The sequence below is a fragment of the Eretmochelys imbricata genome, chromosome 6 (genome assembly GCF_965152235.1).
Source record: "Eretmochelys imbricata isolate rEreImb1 chromosome 6, rEreImb1.hap1, whole genome shotgun sequence".
Lineage (NCBI taxonomy): Eukaryota > Metazoa > Chordata > Testudines > Cheloniidae > Eretmochelys > Eretmochelys imbricata.
This window is the reverse complement of record NC_135577.1, coordinates 45741345-45763237: the sequence shown is the minus strand read 5'-3', so window position 1 is coordinate 45763237 and position 21893 is coordinate 45741345. Positions and strand designations below refer to the sequence as shown.

Here is a 21893-nt window from a genome sequence, read left to right as displayed (position 1 = left end):
GAAATCACTGATTATAATCAGGATGCAAAACAGTACCTGTCAGTGAAATGTGTCCAGAGTTTGGTAAATGCGAAATAGTAAATACCAAAATTCCCCCTGTTCCAGGCAGAATCTAGCCCTAAAAGGCTATCTACGAATTCTGCCAGCATAAGGGATCCCTTAGCTGGCATAAAGTGACCTAGCCGGTGCCTGTGCCATTTGAGCCCTGGCACAGGGGTGCTGGTGGTAGGACAGAGTGTACCTGCAATACAGCAATTCACAATTAACACGATCATAGCCAGTTAGTATAAATGAAGAGTGGCTCCTAAACTGCTCTAATTTATATTGATGGACCAGGGCCAGTGCAACTATCTCATTAGTTCCTAGTGCTCCCCCTGTTGTTTGTCTTTATCTACCATTATCTCTTGTCTTATATGTAAGCTGTTAGTAAGAACTAAGGATTCTAGGTGTTATGGTAATACAAATAAATAATAATAGCAGTTAATAGTAAATGCACCATGACAATTAAAGTGGCCTAACTTGTTCCCCCTTTCTCATACAACAAACATGTCTTTGCACAGGAGAGAATCTGAAGAATAATATCATTGCCTTGTAGTACTGTGGACACCTGTTTTAAGCAACTTGAAGCTATTTATCATTCCAGAAGCAACCTGTGTTAATGTGTAATAGAGAGGAACAGAGTGAAATATGTGTGAAACAAGATGCTGTACTTTGTCATTACGCAGGAATTGTGCAAAAGGTACATGAGGGAATTCAAATAGCGTGGGAACTTCTTTGTGCTGGTGCAAACTGCATATGTCTAATTCACAAATAAAGCTTCCCGGTGTTCCACTGAGACACAGACTTCAATCTAAATTGATGTTCTGAATCCAATTAATAATCTTTCTCTAATGCCATGCAAAATTTTAGAGAATGCCATTGCTATTCAGTAATACATTTACATTGTTTCAATGTGCTAAATGAAGCAAAGGTGGTGGGTTAGATTTCCATATGTTCATGGTTCATTAGCACAGGGAGAATGGGCTCACCATTATTTTATTTTAGTTATTTTATTTAGTTATTTTATTTTAACTATTCTTCGTCAAAGGATAACTATTGAAATACCCAGCTTTCCCAGCTATTCCCAACATACCTATCTTTTCCATTTAGGTGAGTTAGGTGTTCCCTGTAGAAAGTAAGAAAGAGACACTGTACATGAGAGGCATTCTCAGTGTGCTCATTTCATAGCACATGCATGTTTGCATGCATGCACACTCACATGTACACACTAGAAATATTAGTCCAGTTTCTCAGCTTATGACAACTGATGAAATTCGACTGACTTCAGTGAAGCTAGGCTGAATTGTACCAGCTGAGAATCTTGCCCACGGTCTGAACTCAAGCTGGGTGGGAAATGGTTTTCCCATCTTGTGAACGTTTTTGAGATTTTGAAAAAAATCCCATTCTGTACTGGAATGAAAGTGAGACCTTTTGAAAATTATCAAAAAAACAAAACAAAACCCAAAGAGAGGACGAGAGTCACCCTAGAACCACCAGTGAACTGGTGGTTAGGGCACTCCTGTGGGATGTGAGAGACCTAAATTCAAGTCCTAGCTCTGCCTGGTTCAGACCAAGGTCTTAAATGTGAGTGTCCTATATCTCAGATAAATGCTCCCCTCACCTTTTCATTTTGCATCCTGGGCTGAAAAACCTTCCCCAACAAAAGCTTTATCAATAGTGGAATGTTCCCATGAAAACGGTTTTGGTTTAAACTAATTGTCATTTTCTGACAAAAAGATGGTTTGTTTGAAAAATTCCCACCTAGCTGCAGTCTGAATTTACCCACCTCCTGGAGTTACATTTAACTTAAATCACAACAAACACAAGACTCAGTCAGTGCTTCCTTCTGTTCCTATGGTTTTTCTTTTCATGCCTTGGCCCTTAGTTCTGCCATGAAAGCAACTCTTGTCCCATTTACAGTCAGGAGTTGAAGCTAATGAGACCCACTTAATTTGGTTGCCGAGGTGAGTCAACAGAAGGGCTGTGTATCTCTAGGCACCTGACAACCTGTCAAGGAAAAACATTTTAAAAGCCAGCTGTGCTGGTTACTTACCTACTAAAATTCAGGCCACATTTGTTTGTGAGGAATACACCTCTCTGTGGTGAGTGCACTTCTCAGCATTTTAAGATTTCTTTTTTGTGGTTTAAAAACCTTCCCCCCCACCCCTTCAATTTTTCTGATCCAACCACATAAAAAAATTCACACTTCTTTACACTGAGCAAAGACCACAGAGTTAATCTAAATTATACAGCCAAGGGTAACAGTGCTGGCTGGGATTTTTAAAGAAGTCAGAGGGATTTAATAGCTGAATTCTCATTGAAAGTCAATGGGAGTTGGTACTTAATTCCCTCAGCCTCTTTAAATATCCTACCTGCTCGTAAGAAATAAGAGTACATATAATTCCTTACTGTGGACCAAAAGTCTAAGCTTTCTGGATGTGACCATGCAAAGTTACCCCTTCCATGGATTTCTTTTAATGAAATATTCTTTGAAATGAGAGACTCTCTTTTAAATTATGTGGTACGACAGATCTGGGAAGAAGTAAATCTGTGTCTTTATTGAGGCAGGGTGTTTTAGGGTTAAGGTACAGGAGATTTGGGTTCTGTTCCTGGCTCTGCCAATGAGCTGCTGTGTGGCTTTGGACAAACCACTCATGCACTGATTTTCCCATCTGTAAATATACTATAAAATATAAAACTAAAATATAAATATTAAAACTAAATATAAAATATAAAACTATAAAATATCTGCATCTTTAGGCACCTAAATACCATTAAAATCTGGTCCAGAATTACTAAGTGATAGAGACAACAATAATCATCATTCATTCCCAGGGAAGGCGAATGTGACTACTCCTATTTTACTGATTTTCCCATCTGTAAAATAGGAGTAGTCACATTCACCTTCCCTGGGAATGAATGATGATTATTGTTGTCTCTATCACTTAGTAATTCTGGATCAGATTTTAATGGTATTTAGGTGCCTAAAGATGCAGATATTTTATAGTCCCTTCTTATCTTTTTGCCTTTTCATGTTCAATTAGGGGAAAAGGGGTCACCATGCTAAATACTTCAAAAGGTGTAAAATATTCTCAATATAAATACTGTCCACAGCAGGTCCATAACTAAGTACAGATCAAATGAATGTACTTCCTATACAGATATGTCATCCCATAGTCCACACAGTCATATTTTTATTTACTTGTGTTGTGTTGTGTTACATGTTGGCAATGCCTCAGGCAGTATTGTATGTAATTTGTATTCATAGGTTACAATTTAAAAACTGTCTTCTGGTAATTTTAAATGCTTCTTTTTAGAAATACAAACCTCCAAGAAACACACAGAAAAAGGAATGTGAGGGGAGGAGGTGTAAGGGAAAACATAAGAATGGCCAGACTGGGTCAGACCAAAGGTCCATCTAGGGAGGAAAAACCTTAGAAGATTTCTATTTAGCCTTTACTGTATTACAGTGGGGGAGAACTAAATTCTCAGTGTGTGCACAAAACAACATAAGAAAAATAGCCAGTTGAAAGGCAGTCAGTGGGAGAAATGTAAACAACTTTGCCAAGGGGAAAAGACCAAATGGCACCCCGGGCAAGGAGCATCTTCGGCACTTCTCCCCCCATTTATTAAACTTTGAATACCTTATTTTTTTTTATTGCAAAAAAATTTATTTATTTTATTTATTTATTTTATTCATTTTTTGTAGCCTATTTTACGTCTTTGATGCACAATTTGCATGCATGATTTATCCCTGTCATTTAAGAGATTCTACAAAGGTCCAGAACATTCTAGGAGGTTAGTGAAAAATGAATCCACATACAGAATACCTGACGCATTTTATTTCAAACATTCTATTTTCCCTTTTGTCGCTAACAACAAAAACAGCACCCCGAGCCCAGCACGCCAGGCAATCGCCTTGGGTTGCCTGCCCCTAAATCTGGCCCTTCCCCCAAGTTACACTCATGGAGAGTTTCCTTCACACGTGAAGCTCTCACCCATCACTTCCACAACACTGACTTATCGTTTCCTAGGAGAGTGCCTCTTTGGGATCAGGATCCATTGCAGAGGAAACAGCTGGGAATGGGTGGCCCAACTTTGGCTATGGACATCTTTCTACCTGCCTTGTAGGTTGCTAAGAGAAAATGATACAACATCAGGGTTTATTACCTGTCCTGTGAAGGTGGGATCCTCCTGCTAAAGGGGACTTCCAGTGCAGATATGAACATGGAGTTTCCCAGGTGCCTCCACTCCAATAGAGATGCACTGCTATGGAGGAGGGTTATCGGGCGAGAGCTCTGCAGAAGAACAGTATCCCACTGATTCCTTGGGATCCATGAGGTTTGGAGGTAGTTCCAGCAGTCTGTTTCTAGGGGGGAAAGCAGGAAGTGGGGCAGGATTCCCAAAGTGATGAGAGGGGATCTTTACTACGGAAACTTTTTGGAGACCTACTGAATTTGCAGGATTTAATGTGAGAGGTGTTGACCCAGCCCTTTGTGCTGACCTGTTGAGAACAGTGTGTGTGTTGAGCTGCTAACATATCTCATTTCTTGCCTCACTTGGGTGTTGCCCATGGCTACCCACTGGAGTACAATATATAGCTTTGTAGAAACATTGTTGATAGTTTTTTTAACATTGAAAAGTATAGATACAGTATGCATTGCACTGGCTGATGTATAAGAAAATAACCTAATGAAATTTCCCTGAAGGGTTAGCAGTATTTAGAGGTATGTAACATTTGTTAAGCCATTTCTGCCCTGTTATCTCCATCACATGCACTCTTTGACAGTACAATCCCAGATAGACAGCATCTGCACAGCTCGTCAATTTCCTGAAGATCATTAATACATAAAAATGCAGGTCCTTAGTATAAATTATGCAAGCTCTATATTAGCCTAGTATGGTACTTAAAAAACAAAAAACCCAAGATCCATTAGAAACTACTTTAGGTTTTTCATAAGGCTCCTTAATGTCCCACACTAAATAAAATATGAATCTCAGTGGGCTGCAGTGTAATAATGGGGACAGGGAATTGAAATAAAAATAGTGAAAAAGAATTCTGTTCAGTTCTTACTGTAATGTGTTTGAGGAATTCATCATGGTAAGGTTATTCAAGAGAAATGAGCTAAAAAGGTAGGAACAGATCCTCAGCTGATATAAACCGGTGTAACCTCATTTGTCACAGTTATACTGATTTACTCCAGCTCAGGATCTGGCTGACTGTATTCTTAATTCAAGAGGGAAGAATTTAAAGAGAGCAAAAATAATTTTCAAAGCTAGGCAGCTACTCACCCAGTGGAGAATCTGCAAAGGTAAATACCCTTGGCTATCGACTATAGCATAATATCAGCAAAAAGAAAGAATATAGAAAAAAAGTTACAGTGTAGGAATATTACTAGGCTAGTTGAAATTTAATTTTATTAACGTTTTAATCAATTTTCATTTCGGTAAATAAAAAGTGAGATTTAAAACTGCTATGGTAGAAAAGAAGGTTGAATGGTAGGAGTGAAATGAGGGGACTCAGCATTTAATGTTTCAGACTTTCTGCCAATTTTAAATTAAACAATTTTACAATGAAAAGAATCTTTAAATCTTGACTTTAGGGTTCAATGGTGGGATACTAGGCCAGACCCTCAGCTGCTGTAAATTGCCTTAGTTCCACTGAAGTTAGTGCTCAGTCATGCTGATTTATACTAGATGAGGATCTGGTCCATTGTCTTTTCTCATCATATTGAGATTAAATAAATGTCTTTCAGCTTAATTCATATAGTGTTTTGAAAGTTTACAATGTGCAGTTCTGTCTCTGTGAATTAATATTTTAATGCAAAAACCACAGGCCTTCTGAATTTTAGAAGAGAAGATGCTACTGTACCGTTCTACATTTATCTTGGCTTCATATTTATATGTGGCCTGACTAACATCTTGAAGATCATATCTAGTAAAAAATAAAACCAACAGGTTAAAATATTTAAAGGATTCCTTAATATTTTACTACCTCTCAATAGTAAAACCATGTTCTTTTCTCAGAACAAAAGCCTGAAAAACAAACTCCTGTCGGGAAACAAGCTTTGTGGTATTCATGCAGAAGAGGTGAGTAGAGTTTCTTACTGTTCTAATCCTAACACACGCAGAGAGACAGAAAGAGAATGTTGAGGATTGCCATAAAGAATTTCACACAGAGACTCTGGGCTAGATAATGTAGCCTTCATGTGTAGCTACAGCTAGTGTTCAAAGAGTCCATGCATCTAAAATCTCTTCTCATTTGCTCCCATGACAAAACCATACATCAGGAAACAAAATACAGTCTCCATTTTTAGACAAAGTAAATCCATACGTTTAGATTTGAGGTCATCGGGGGAGATTGTCTGCCGAATCCCAGGATCAAAAGCCTTGATTTTCTCCATTGGTCCCAATACCAAAAAGTAGAAATAATAACTCCATTGTCTGAGTAATTTTGAATAAAGAATTCTAAATAAAGCACTGGAGAAATAATTTTTAATGTTAAAATAGTGTATGATTTAAAAATCTATGCATGGCATTTTACCAAATATAGAATAAGAAGTGGTGCCTCTGCCAAAGAGCTGGGAATCTCATACAGACAATATAAAAGCCCTGATTCTTCAAATACTTAAGCATGTGAGTATTTTTAGTCATATGAACGGTCATGCTAGCTACTAATGGTTGCTATTGAAGTGAGTAAAGTTATGCACTTATTCGAGTAGTTCCCGGTAGTCAACAGGAGTACTCAGATGAGTTACTATTGATTCCCACCATTCTCAAATAGGAATCAAGCCCCAGTGATGTAAATCAGGAGTAACTTCAGTGAAGTCAAACTGGAGAAGCATAAAAATAGAGAAGAGTCATCAACAATAGCGTACTCTAGGGAACAATTATGCATTGCCAAGAAGATAGGCAAGATGATCTAAGAATAAAACTTTTCTCTCTCAGTCTAATGAGTCTGCAGAAGTCAATGCATGTTGCTAGAACACCACAGTATTATCACACTTGAATCAAGTACATTTTAATTCAGAAACAGATTTGAAAACTTGTATTTTCAAAGTTATACAGCCAGATACATAATCTAAATAACTGATTTCCATTGATTTCAATTGAGCTACACTGCGGGAGATCTAGCCCATCATATCTAAGAAATTTGCAGCAGTCAGAAGCAATAGATTCTTTTCTCTCACTTTGCTCAAGCTACATCATAGTATCTTTCTGGTTTACTCTACAGTATTTGGTTTCAAATGTATTTTTCTCTCCCTTTGTACTACTGAATTGTTGAAGTCCTGGCCTAAAAATATGACAGTGTTATTTTTTTCTCTCTTGCTAATTTTGCTCAGGGTTCATCACATCTTGAATTTTTAGTATTATTTAACTTGATTTTTTTCTATTAGTTTTGCATCTTATTGAAATACATTAGAATATTCGCAACATAACTATGTATAAACCAGTACTGATATCTACATTTAAATGGAAAACACGGAATTTGACATTCCAGTGTTTGATATGAAATCAGTGTCAATCAGTATATTGCCAGTAAATCTTGTCTTTATCCTGGGAGTTTGAAGTGGTCAGAATCAGAACTGCTTGCAACCTCTCTAAAAATTCTCATTGACGTATCTCTCAAGTTTTAAAAAGACCTCTCTATCTCAATATGTGTTTACATGAGAGACCAGATTAGCTAAGGTGAAGTTCTCATCAAAATGCACAGCGGGAGAATCATTGTGAATCATACTCATGGATGTTAAGAAAGCTAACTGTAACACTGCTCCTTGTGGACCAGCTGGTGTCTTCCTGCTTCTGGAGACACAGAAGAACCTAAAGTGCTGAGAATTGTATTCGTTCCACCTCACAAGGGAGGGTTAGGGATTACAGGCAGCAAAAGCATGCCAGACTTCCCTTTGCATACTGGGGAGCTCTACTTTCTCTATGACACCCTAAGGAGGGAGGGAGGCATGGCAGACCATTCTGAAGGAGGGCTGAGGCAGTGGCCTGCAATCCAGAACAACAGGCCTAATTCTCTGTATAGGATGATCACAGTTGAGAGCAGTAGAGATTCCATTCATTTCTATGGCGCAAATAAGAAGATTGTAGGAGACTTAATCCCCACATACTCTCACATTATTTTCAAATTGATGCACAATAGGAAATAGAATTAAATTTGGAGGCAGTTTATATTTTAGTGCATCTCATGAAATACACCACTTATTTTTATGGTGCCAAGTTCTGAGGTCCTTTACCTAGTAAATTGCCTTCAAATCAATTCTGAAATTGATTTGTGTAAAAGCTAAGTAAGGAATTTAGGATTTAACCCATGAACAAACTACTAATTTATTAGCCCAACAATATGTGACCTAACTGGCTGCACTAAGTGAAAAGCACTTATTAACATACAGTACAGTATGAGAATCAATGGAACTCTTGTAGTGCACAGTACAATTCATAGTATAGTGTGGTGTAGTATGTGTTGTCATCAGGGAATTTCAAAGAATTGAACTCTGGATTATACAAAGAGCCTGTGGTAGCAGATTGTGAATGTGCTTTACTTTTCAAGTGCCAGAACATTAAGCTTTGTAGGTAGCCTTTATGAATTACGTGTTAAACCTGGCCAGCACAGCTAGGATGAGATGCTGCCCAGTTGGTGATTTGGTGCTCTACTCTAGCCAGGATTCAATGGGGTAAAACAGGGAAATGCATACTGTTTTCTTCTATTCTGAATAGGAGGAGTAATATGCAGAATGAAGCATACATACTAGGTGGATGCTGGTGTGTCACTCCCTCTGCTAGTAGATCAAAACCCCTTTAGGCTGCGGTGTGTGGAATGGCATGGTAGTAGGTTGCCCTTTCTTTTTCTCCTTTAAATGCTACTTGGAAATCCTGCTCTGCTGACTGCAAAGGGAGCAGGAAAGGTAGAAATTCTCTGTGTCCTTCTTGCACCAGCACAGCAGAAGGCAGAATCCTACCTTACATCCATAAACTGTTACAGGGTGGACACATCCCCCCAGTGGCAGATGTTTGAACTTAGTGGAATTACACTAGGGATGAAATTAGCTCTAGGAATATTAATTTTACCAGCTAGTTGTGCAATTAGCAAATGGATGATACTAACATAAGTATAAACTTATTTATTTTGCTGTAGCTGTTCTCTAAGAATCATTGGGACTTTTACACTAAAAGCTAGCACAGCATCAACAGTCTAGTGTTGAATAAAAAGCTGCCATTATCATCAGGATTGAAAGGTGGGTGTGCGGCACCATCTCAGAATGTTAGTCAGTTACAGATATGACAGAGAGCCACAGGGATACAGTGCTGCTAGTAACAATTATAAAACCAGACATAATTTTTTCTACTAGCATGATCAGGAAAAAGCTGGTAAATGTGGTCTTAGACATCAGCTGGTAAGACATGACAAAAGATCTCTTTGCTAACAAATGGTTTCAGAGTAACAGCCGTGTTAGTCTGTATTCGCAAAAAGAAAAGGAGTACTTGTGGCACCTTAGAGACTAACCAATTTATTTGAGCATAAGCTTTCGTGAGCTACAGCTCACTTCATCAGATGCATACTGTGGAAAATACAGGAGATCTTTTTATACACACAAAGCATGAAAAAATGGGTGTTTACCACTACAAAAGGTTTTCTCTCCCCCCACCCACTCTCCTGCTGGTAATAGCTTATCTAAAGTGATCACTCTCCTTACAATGTGTATGATAATAAAGGTGGGCCATTTCCAGCACAAATCCAGGTTTTCTCCCCACCCCTCCCCACACCCCCCCACACAAACCCACTCTCCTGTTGGTATGTGGGGGGGGGGGAAGAAAACCTGGATTTGTGCTGGAAATGGCCCACCTTGATTATCATACACATTGTAAGGAGAGTGATCACTTTAGATAAGCTATTACCAACAGGAGAGTGGGTTTGTTTGGGGGGGACCTGGATTTGTGCTGGAAATGGCCCACCTTTATTATCATACACATTGTAAGGAGAGTGATCACTTTACATAAGCTATTACCAGCAGGAGAGTGAGGTGAGGGGAGAGAAAACCTTTTGTAGTGATAAACACCCATTTTTTCATGATTTGTGTGTATAAAAAGATCTTCTGTATTTTCCACGGTATGCATCCGATGAAGTAAGCTGTAGCTCACGAAAGCTTATGCTCAAATAAATTGGTTAGTCTCTAAGGTGCCACAAGTACTCCTTTTCTTTTTGTTAACAAATGCCAGTGTTGATCAGTGGCGAAGCCAGCAAGGGATCCTATGTAAGCTGTACAGCTGGCAAGAGGCATTTTCCCTTTGAAGGTTGATTTCAACCTCTCTGGAACACTGGGCCAAAGGTTTTAAATTCCTTTTCAAAGTGTAGCCTCCAGCTTGACTTACAATATAATACCTCACACCTGTGCCCACCAATCTGGCATCTTTCTTAGGATAATTCAGTGTGGAATAGCAACCATATTTTCATATATGTAATATAAAGTTACTATTGATGTGTTCATTTGACCTCCATGGTTTGTTATTGGGGTCCAAACCCTTAAACAGTTAGCTACTAGCGACTGGAAAAAGCTGCAAACCCCCTACCCCTGAGCTACTGAGTGTGAGAATTTTCTAAAGGAGTGAATTTTAGACTTTCCTATAGGTCAGTGGCAGCTGTATATATCATAGAGATTACATACTTTTTTTAGGACCAAATACTGATTCCATTAAGGTCAGTCGCAGTGTTGCCATTGTTTTAATTGGATCAAGATTTGACCCATAAGATTGAAGTGTACTAATGGTTGTATCTGGTAGTCCACAGAGCCATAATGACTTTTCCTTAGAATACAGCCTTGGCACATTCTGTTCTCCAAAATAAACATAGAGGCCATAAGGGGAAAAAGAAATGTGGAATAGAAAGATAGCTCAGAAGGTAGAGGTGAAATATGCTAATCTCGGCTGTTTGATTGACCAAGGTTTCAGGTGAACCTTTTCTTCAGTTTCACTTTGTGAGTGGTCTTCAAACTCTTGAGTTTCATGTTGCGTTATAGGCCTGAATGAACTTGTAAACTGAAAGCAAAAGCAAAGCTGCAAGGTTTTACCTGGTTTCTCTTCATAACCATGTGAAACCAATTAAAAATTAAAAAAAAAAAAATGACACATTTATTTAGAAAACTGCAGTGGTCCAAGTTAGCTTAGAACTTTAAAATGTCCATTCAAAAAGTTTTGAGCCTTAGGATTTTTTTTCATATATCCATAGATTAGAGGCCAGAAGGGACCATTGGGATTAGCTGGTCTTACCTCCCGCCTAAGACAAGCTGTAGAATTTCACCCAGTGATTCCTTCATCTAGCTCAACAACTTGTCACAAAATTATAACGTGTCTTTTCGAAAGACCTGCAATCAGGGGCTATGTCTGCCCTGCACACCTTACCGCGGCGTGCCACTACAGCCGTGCCGTCGTACGGCACTCAGTAGAGCTGCTCTTTGTCGCCGGGAGAGAGAGCTCTCCCACCAACCAAATAAAACCACCCCCAATGGGAGAGCAGCTCCCACGGAAGAAACGCTGTCCACGCCAGCGCTCTTCGTGGTTAAAACTTCTGTCATTCAGGGAGGTGGTTTTTGCATATCCCTGAGCGACAAATTTTTTTAATGGTGAAAGCTCAGTGTAGACATGTCCTGACTTAAAACGTCCCAGTTATGGGGAATGTGCCAACTCCTTTGATAAGTCATTCTCAAGGTTGATGTCCCTTTTCAATGGACTTGGGATGAGTTTTGAATTTCATTCCACTAAACTCTAAATATCAGAGACCGTCCAATACCATGAAGATGTCATTAAACATGCAAATTGATGGAGGTACGGAGGGTGTTAAAAACCTCACCACAACAATTAAAAACTCAAAAACAGCTGGCAGTGAAGTACTTCGGTCTTTACAATAATATCTAATTTGAAGACCCTTTGGAATTGTTACAATTGTGAAGCCAGAAAATACTTTATTTGGGCTGGCTGCTCAGATAAAGGGGAGGAAAATATCAGTGGATAAAGGAACTCAGTATAGTTCAGATTCTGCTTTTTAAAAACTTTTTTTAAAATATATAAGAAAAGTAGACTAAATGGATTTGAAATTAGTTTATTAACAAATATTTTTCTTAAAATTAAAAACAAAACTAAAACCTTTCTGGGCCAGATCCTCAGAGAACATAAATCAGCATAGCTTTGTTGACTTTACACTAGCTCTTTATACGATCTGTACAATTTGAGTCACAAAAAGTACAAATAAACACATAATAGTAGAAATCATTAAACACTTCTGAAGATTCTCACCCATGCTGCCTTCATTTATGCTTAGCTGTGAACATTTAATAAAATCTTGTGTCCGAAATGGATGAGTTAAACTAACTGTATGTAACAATGTGATAGCTTGTGAATGTATTTTAATTGGAGGTCACTTTTTAACTCTTCCTTGGGTCCCATAATTGGTTTAGACATACTGTCCTTGCAAAGAATGTATATACATGCATTCAAATGAAAAGAAAGAGAGAGAGAGAAAAAAACTTGACTTTTTGATTTTGCTTCAATTTTTTTTTTTGTCTGAGCTAAATTGTCAGAATTTGCTGTCATCTCCTCCACAGGTTCTCAAATGGAAATGATTTTAAAGATTAATTTATTATCTTCCACTTGCAGTCAAAAAAGATCCAAGCCCAGCTGAAGGAGTTTCGCTATGGGAAAAAGGATTTGATTTTTAAGGTGAGTTTATATTTCTAGAGCTGGCTAAGGTATTTACTTACAGTCAATATAACATTACAATCATCCAGTAGGATAATAACTGCCTTTATTACTGGAGAACTGAGAAATCATTTCTCTGTCAACATAATGAAAGAAGCTCAAAACTCTGAATCACAGACATCATTCCCATAATGTGCTCTCTGAAATCCCCTCTACTTCAGTGTTGAAGAGACAATGCACGGTATTACAATGCTTCCTGTGGCAAAGATAGAGGTGATTTCAAAGCTTCAAAAATTCTGTTATCTTCATCATTATTTAAAATTAAAGTGGAAAAAATATTTAGCTTATGATTATTTACATTAAAGTGCCTACATAGACCAATGTCCCAGCCAGTAGTTTGCCAGTGACCCAAATCTCTCCCATTGTTCCACAGATTCCTGTGAAGGGCTTTTTTATCTTTCTAATTGAGCAATAGAGCATTTTACAGCTGCCTGGTGGTTTCTGTTTGATTAGCAGTCCTCCATGCTAAAGCTGTGCAGGGTAACATTTAAAGAAAAGCATTCTAATATTTGTGACAAGTAGACTGAATAATTTGTAACAAACATGGAAAATAAAATGTTATCCTGTAGGCATCTGGCTTTTATCCATCTACATACCCCTCTGCTGAAATTTCTTTTCTGCAACTTCCTGAAAACAAAATGAAGTATCTATTAGGGATGTGCAAACCAAATTTAGGTTCAGTCTAATTCACATAAATACCCCAAAGTTTTGATACACAGCTGAAACATATCCAAATTCCCCTTTGTAAAATCAGGCAGATAATATTATGAGAACAGGATGTCTCATGGAATTTTGCATACTTCCTACTTCTGGTCTTTGCTGGAACCTAGAAGATGAGGGAGCAGAATTAGTGGTAGGCCCTAGGCATGAAAAGCCTTATCTGAATTTTCACTAACTTTAGGCAGTTTCACAAGAAATTTGAGGAATTTTCTCTAAGCTAGCTCCAGGGTTTTAGTTTGGAGCTAGAAAAATGACAGCTAATGAGGTAGAATCAACTCCACGTCAGTTCAGGTTCAGTTTCGATTTTAGGTGAAAAATTTAAGATGGGAAAGGAAGATATTATCAAAAACTGGTTAGGGGGAAAGGCTTATTTTATTTGCCTGCAGCAGGAAGGCTCATTACTATTACTATCATTTGTACTATGCTGGCATCTAGAGGGCCCAACAGAGGTCAAGTCCCAGTGAGCTAGTCACAGTACAAACAAACGATAAGAAATGGTCCCACCCCGAAAAGCTTATCATCTAAATAGACAAGACAAAGGGTGGAAATGCAGGCACAGAGAGATGAAGTGACTTTCCCAGTGTCATATGACAAGTCAGTGGCCAACCTGAGAATATAACCAATTTCTCTTGAGTCCCAGTTCATTACCCTATCTAGTGGACCATGCTTCCACTCAGGAAGGATGGACCTGTGGTTGAGGCACAGGGCTGAAGACCAGGAAGGGGTCAGGAAGGGATCTCTTTCCCTACAACATATCTGGGGTCTTTTGTCTCCTTCCTCCAAAGCATCAGAGATGGCCACAGCTAGAGATGGGATACTGGATGATGCAGGGGCAGGTTTCTGAGGTGACACCAAACATTCTCTCTCTCAGGTTCTTGGCTGGCTGATTCTAGCGCATGTTCTCAGGGTGTAACTGAACAACATATGTGAGGTTGGAAAGGAATTTTCCTCCAGATCAGATTGGCAGTGACTTTGGAGACTTTTCGCCTTCCTCTGCAGCATGGGATACAGATCACTCACTAGGATCATCTCAATTTCTTTCTTGCCATTGCAGGGGCATGGCGTTCTGGGGCACCTTGGTCCCTCCTCTTCTCTGCCTGTGACACATAATTTAGCCTTCTGTAATATTTCAGTTGTTGGGTTTAGTCTTTAGGTGCTAGGTGGAGGTGTTGGCATGTGATATGCTGGAGGTCAGCCTAGATAATATGGTGGTCCCTTCTGATCTTAAACTTTGAGTTGAGTGTTCTATTTTAGGCTGTGCCAGAGCCAGCGTGAATTTAGGCAAGTAATTTCATCTCCTTGTACCTTAGTGTCCTCATGTACAAAATGGAATAATATGTTATTTACCTCCCAGGGATATTATGAGGATAAATACATTTACATAAAGCATTTTGAGCTCCTTAGATGGAAACTGCTAAAGAACTGTAAAATATCCATTGGAACTCCTGAATCCCACACATGAAGCAGAACTCTCACTATTTACCAGAGAATCCACAATATCTCTAGAGACAGAGCTGAGTTGTAAGAAACCTTCACTTTTTAATTTGAAATTTTGCCTTGTGTTTTGTTTTAATAAAGTGACTAGTCAAGTTTGCTTAACAAAAGGAAAGAGAATAATGGATCTTTAGGCTAAAGTCCTCTACTGTAGCACTGCAAGGTGAGATACCAGCAACAGCAGAAAAAAATAAATGTGTGAATTTCTGTGCATGTACTTCAAGGACGGACTGCCCCCCTAAGAGAAACTGTCAGTTGTAACAACAGTTGTGTACATAAAATTGTGAAATGTGGAGTATAATCCCTTAGGTTTGAAGCAGAGATCTTAATTCTGTGGTTGCATTGGTGAGTTGATAGTTTTTCACACCATTCTGTGCTCAGTTTTAGAGGTTTCTGTCATTGCTGAGAAATTCCCAGCCCTCTTGAAGAACAGGTGGTGTTCCTACTACTACATTCCTCAGATAGAAGACACCTTCATTCTCTGCCAAGGGTTCAGTAGGATCCCTTCTGGGGACAGAAACAAGAATGCACTGAATCCCTGCATACACTGGCCACTCAGTCTTCTGCAGCATTATTTACCTTTGGGCTACACTGTAAGTTCTGGTCCCTCTGGTAGAAGGGAGGGTACTGTCGCATTGTGAACAGAAGTTCCTCCAACTGGGATCTTCCACCAGCACAGAGCATAAATAAATTTGACCCATATTTTGTAATTGGTGGAGCATGCTATACCAATAAGGAGCTACTAACATGGCCAAGAAGTGGAAGAGCAGATTTCCCCCATTTAAAAAATTTAGTTTAGTGCTTGTGATGGGTGCTGTACTTAGAGCTCTGGAGAATAAACTTATCTGTGTAGTGATAGAACTAGAGAACAGTTGAAGCATCTTACAGTGCTCCACACAGACAGCCTCAACTCTGACTTCTAGGGGGTGACCATGATGACGCTAGGGGAGAGAGAACACTTCAGTCTATACTCATTCAAATCACCAAGAAGGGTGCCAGTTGTGGTGGTTGGTTGGTTGTTCTGGTTTGGTTTTTTGCATGGCCAACACTCCATTGGCCACCAGAAACTTGTTCTCCCATTTATTTCAAAAGGCCACAGGATAAACAGTAACCATTATCATCACTGAATTTCTGTTCTGCTTGCAGCTGTAAAAAATAAATAAAATGGCAGCTGTGTCTCCTCTAATTCTCCAGTGAATCAGCTCATAATGTTTAATATAACCTGACTCTGCAACAGCATCTTATCAGTTGCAGTAAATAAAATCTAAAGTAATAATAATACTAGCACTTACAATCCACTTTATATTTTCAAACCACTTGACAAATATGCACAAATCAATCTTCATAGCCTCCTTTAAAGGCACAAAAGTACAATTAATTATCACCTTTTGACAGGTGAGCAAAGTGAGACAAAGGTTAAATGACTTGCTCAAGGCTATAGAGGCAGTCAGTGTGTCAGTTGGGATCTGAATTCCAGTTCCTGGCTCTCAGCCCAGTGTTCAATCCACTAGAGCATGCTGCATGGAGAGTATTGAGACTATTATTTTTAAAAGAAGCAAACTGTAATTTTCCATGTGTTGAAACAAGAAAAACTAAGAGCATGTAGTGACAAATTTCAGCAGAGGCCTCTTATTTTATAGCCCCACTTGTACAGCAAATTACCTCACAAAGACAGCTACAGTTTCTCTGAGTCCATTTTAATTATACTAGTAGCCCTAAAACCCTGACTCAGCAAAGCACTGTATGCATGTGGTTAAGGGACTGAAGTTTAAGTACTTTGCTGAATCAAGGTCTATGTTTGTTTCAGGCATTTCTAACTTTTTTTTTTCAGGTTGCTTCTTGATATATTGATGAGAAAAAATCAGATATTTTAATTAATTAAAATAAAGAAAAAATAATTGATTGTGTGTGTGGGAAAAATACAAAATGTAAACGTAGGCCTGATATAAATTCAGGATAGTGAAAAAGATCATTCAGTAATTGCACTCATGTCAGAAATATAAAGGGAAGGGTAACCACCTTTCTGTATACAGTGCTATAAAATCCCTCCAGGCCAGAGGCATCATCCTGTTACCTGTAAAGGGTTAAGAAGCTCAGCTAACCTGGCTGGCACGTGACCCAAAGGACCAATAAGGGGACAAGACACTTTCAAATCTTGTGGGGGGAAGGCTTTTGTTTTGTGCTCTTTGTTTATGTGGTTGTTCTCTCTTGGGACGGAGAGAGGCCAGACAGAAATCAATCTTCTCCAACCCATCCTAATCCAAGTCTCCAATATTGCAACCAGTATAGGCAAGGCGGATTAGTTTATCTTTTGTTTTGTGTGAATTTTCCCTGTGTTAAGAGGGAGGTTTATTCCTGTTTTCTGTAACTTTAAGGTTTTGCCCAGAGGGGGATCCTCTGTGTTTTGAATCTGAATACCCTGTAAAGTATTTTCCATCCTGATTTTACAGAGATGATTTTTACCTTTCTTTTTTTTTTTTAAATAAAACCCTTCTTTTAAGAACCTGACTGATTTTTCCATTGTTCCAAGATCCAGGGGTTTGGGTCTTTGATGATTTTGTAACAAATTGATTAGGATATTATTCTCAAGCCTCCCCAGGAAAGGGGATGTGTAGGGGTTGTGGGGATATTTTTGGGGAAGACATCTCCAAGTGGTCTCTTTCCCTGTTCTTTGTTTAAAACGCTTGGTGGTTGCAGCATACTGTTCAAGGACAAGGCAAAGTTTGTACCTTGGGGAAGTTTTTAACCTAAGCTGGTAAGATTAAGCTTAGGGGGTCTTTCATGCGGGTCCCCACATCTGTACCCTAGAGTTCAGAGTGGGGAAGGAACCCTGACAACTCATTACGTGGTTTTATACAGATCCTTTATTATTTCTCAATCTTTTTCTTTATCAGTGATTTCAACTGTAATTTGTACAAAATATGAATACTTATTTGAGTGTGTTTTCAGTTTGTTTTTGTGATGTGTTTAAATGGTTCTGCATTATAGTTTCAGAAGTGCATATTTCATGTATTGTCTATCCATTGTACTACTTTTCATTTAAGATTCCAAGGTAAAATAACAATTGTTTCTCCATATAATAGGAAAGTAAAGATGGTGATCTGACAAGCTAATTATGTGTCAAAAGCTTTGGAAAGTAAAGATAAAATAACGAGGAGAAAGGGAATTTTAAAATGTTATTGGCTGAGATAATGAAAGAGGTTTATAGAATTACATGACACATCCACTGGAATACATGTAATTAAATCCCCTAGACTGCCTTGATAATCTCTATTGCTACATTTTAATTCTTTTAAGTGGCTTCTGTGATTAGGAAGAGTTCTAGGTATAAAGTCCTGAAAATAGAGGTTTTCTACATATGCAGTTGCTATATCCTGTGCAATAGCGGCATAAGCTTTGTTTGCCAGCATAATTCAAACTTCTATAGTACAAGGTGGGGAGCCCCATTTCCATAACTATGTAGTCCCTGATTTATCTGCTGAGACCACTGAAAAGTTCAGTTTGTGACAAAGTTTCTGTGATTGGAGGATTGCTCACTTAAAAATGGACTGCCATTTATAGTACCTCCTCCAGGAAGGTACCAAGCACCCTCAATTCCCATAAATATTGGTGAATATTGAGGATGCTGAGCACCTCAAAGGAGGCCCTCAATACTCCTCAGGATTGAGTCCCTTCATATTATTTTCTTGAAAGTGGGATTAATTTGTCAATTTGTAGAGACTAGAAAAACATGACAGGTTTGAAGGAAGCAATGTTTTGTTAAATCAGCGCATATGAATAAATTAAGCATGTGGTGAAGTGCTGCCCTGAATAGGGATGGCCCATTGTATTAGTTTGGATGGAATATATGGAATAAAAGTGTTGGCATAACCTAGTCACTGTCCATCAATGTTAAACAAGGTTTGAGGATTGGTATATAGAGACCTCAGCTTGCTTAGTACCATGGCACATGTCTCATTAAAAAGTCTTTTAACCTTTTATTAAAGATAGAGAAAAGAAGGGAAAATAGTTAAAACATTTGAAATGTAAAGTATTAAATCAGGCTTTCATTTTAACTACTTGGTTTTGTTCCCTTTTCCTTAATCTGGAGAAAGTTTTAAAAGAAAAAAAACCTCTTTGTCTGATGGTATCAATGGCAGTAATAACCTTCCTTTTGGGGGAAAAGCGAATAGGTTCATTGAGAAAGGCTGTAAATGTCATTGTTGCTATTGTTAAAGTCCAATTTTAGAAGGGACCCTCTCTCCTTTATTTTGCGGTTTCTTAGATGGTATTAAAGGTGGTAATAACTGGAATTCTAGGTGGTGGTTGGGATTCAGCTGGTGCCAGTAGGGGGTGACGATGTCGTCTGGGTCCCTCTCTCTCTGTCTCAGGATGATGAAGGCACAGAGTCCTAGGAAAACAGTGCAGGTGGCAGCTATGATTAGAAACTAGCTTCAGAAGCCTAAGTATGTTTCTCTTGCCTGTTCTTTTTGTTCTTTTGAACTTTCTCCACAAAATATTTCTTTTAAGAACTCAAAAAGGGAGTGTAGGTGGCATGGCCCACCCCCTCATTATTTTGTCCACCAATTAGGCTTAGTGTCTGGCATAACAATTTTGGCTCATTATCCTCTGGCTCCGCATCTTCTGGTTTCTGACCAGCTTAATTTGAACGTGGTCGCTGAATCGCATCAACCTGGCCTGTTTGTTTAGACTAATTCAGTTATTCTATCTTCCTTTTTTACTTTTTCCCATCAACATTTGGTATTAATGTTGTTGTATCCTTTTATGAACTTTTACATACTTTTTACAGATGAGCTCACAATTGGGGTAAATTTGTAGGCCCAGTAGTCACAACAGGTCTTAAGCAACTGTTTCAGTACTTTCCTAAACCAGGTCTTAAGATCAATACTGATATAAAATGCACTATATATTAAATTTTACTTTCAAACTGTCTTTGCAATACAAAATGGTAGTCTTCCAGGAAACTCACTGATGCGTGGTGTGGTTTTCTTTTTACATACTACTCTTCTTATAATAAAAATATTGTATGAGATGCAGAGTTCTGTAAGATTAGTTTCAGAGCATTATTATCTGGATGTAGCAGTAATGTGTACTATGCCTCTTCCTAACTTAAAATTGATGCTACCATATATAGGCTTGTGTTTCAGTGCCTATTAAAAATAATTACATCCACAGTAAACCTATTTCCTGGAGTTGCAAAATTTTTCAGTGGCACAAAGGACATAATTCTGTACTCCCTAGAGACAAAGAGCAGAAGTGATAAAAGCCAACTCAACAGAAGTCATGTCTTCATCATTAAAATTTTAAATGCCTCTGTTACGGTTCAGGGTTATCCATACCTTTGACCCCACAGTCTCTCTATGAGCACCTCATACAGTGAGAGGCCTACCCCTGCACTTCTTTCATAATAGAATCTCACAATTCATCCCTATATGTATACCTCAAATAAAAAAAGAAAAGTAAGAGAAACAACAACAAAAAAATCCACTATGGCTAAACAGATTTAAAGAGGTGGTTAGAGATAAAAATACATCTTTTAAAAATTGGCAGTCAGATCCTACTAAGGAAAACAGAAAAGAGCATAAATTCTGCAAGTCAAGCATAAAATTATAATTAGGCAGGCCAAAAAAGAATTTGAAGAACAACTAGCAAAAGACACAAAGCCTAACTCTCCCCCGCCCCCCCCCAAGGCCATGTCTACACTAGAGAGCTTACAGAGGCAGAGCTGTACCAATGCAGCTGCGCTGCTGTAAGATCACTTGCGTAGCCACTCTATACCAGTGGGAGAGAGTTTTCCCATCCATATGATAAAACCATCTTAACGAGCAGCAGCAGTTATGTACCACTGACATAGCACTGTGCACACTACCACTTATGCCAGCGTTCGGGGGGTGGGGGGGTGTTTTTTCCCACATCCCTCAGTAATATAAGTTTTGTGGACATAAGTGCCCTAAGTACATCAGAAGCAGGAAGCCTGCCAAACAATCAGTGGGGGCACTGGGCAATCAGGTTCTAAGAGAACACTTAAGAAAGACAAGACAATTTCAGAGAAGCTAAATAAATTCTTTATATCTGCCTTCACTGCAGAGGATGTGAGGGAGATTCCCATACCTGAGCCATTATTTTTAGGTGATAAATCTGAGGAACTGTCCCAGATTGAGGTGTCAATAAAGGAGGTTTTAGAAGAAATTGATAAATTAAACAGTAATAAGTCACCAGGACCAGATATTATTCACACGAGTTCTGGAGGAACTCAAATAAGAAATTGCAGTACTTCTAACTATGTTATATAACCTATCACTTAAGTCAGCCTCTGTACCAGATAACTGGACAATAGCTAAGGTAACACTGATTTTTAACAAAAGCTCCAGAGACGATCCTGGCAATTACAGGCTGGTAAGCCTAATTTCAATACCAGGCAAATGGGTTGAAACTATAGTAAAGAACAGAATTTTCAGATACATAGATGAACATGATATGTTGCAGAAGAGTCAACACAGCTTCTGTACAGGGAAATTGTGGCTTATCAATCCATTAGAATTCCTTGAGGGGTTCAACAAGCATGTGTACAAGGGTGATCCAGTTGATGGAGTGTATTTGGACTTTGATAAAGCCTTTGACTTGATAAAGCCTGATAAAGCCTCACAAAAGGCTCACAGAGTAAGCAGTGATGGGATAGGAGGGAAGGTCCTCTCATGGATCAGTAACTAGTTAAAAGATAGGAAACAGAGGGTAGGAATAAATAGCCAGTTTACACAATGGAAAGAGGTAAATAGCAGGGTCCCCCAAGGATGTGTGTTGGGATCAGTGCTGTTCAACATATTCATAAATGATCAGGGGGCTGGAGGGGAGAGAGAAGGATAAACAGTTAAGTGGCAGAGTTT

General features: G+C 38.7%; 1 protein-coding gene across 1 annotated transcript in view; it reads left to right on the top strand.

Moving 5' to 3' along the window:
• The window catches only part of LUZP2 (leucine zipper protein 2), a 330898-nt gene that overhangs the window by 205469 nt on the left and 103536 nt on the right, over nucleotides 1-21893 (top strand). The window contains exons 6-7 of the mRNA XM_077820267.1: nucleotides 6067-6129; nucleotides 12694-12756. Of these exons, the coding sequence (XP_077676393.1) occupies nucleotides 6067-6129; nucleotides 12694-12756 (126 nt within the window). The remainder of the gene's footprint in view (nucleotides 1-6066; nucleotides 6130-12693; nucleotides 12757-21893) is intronic.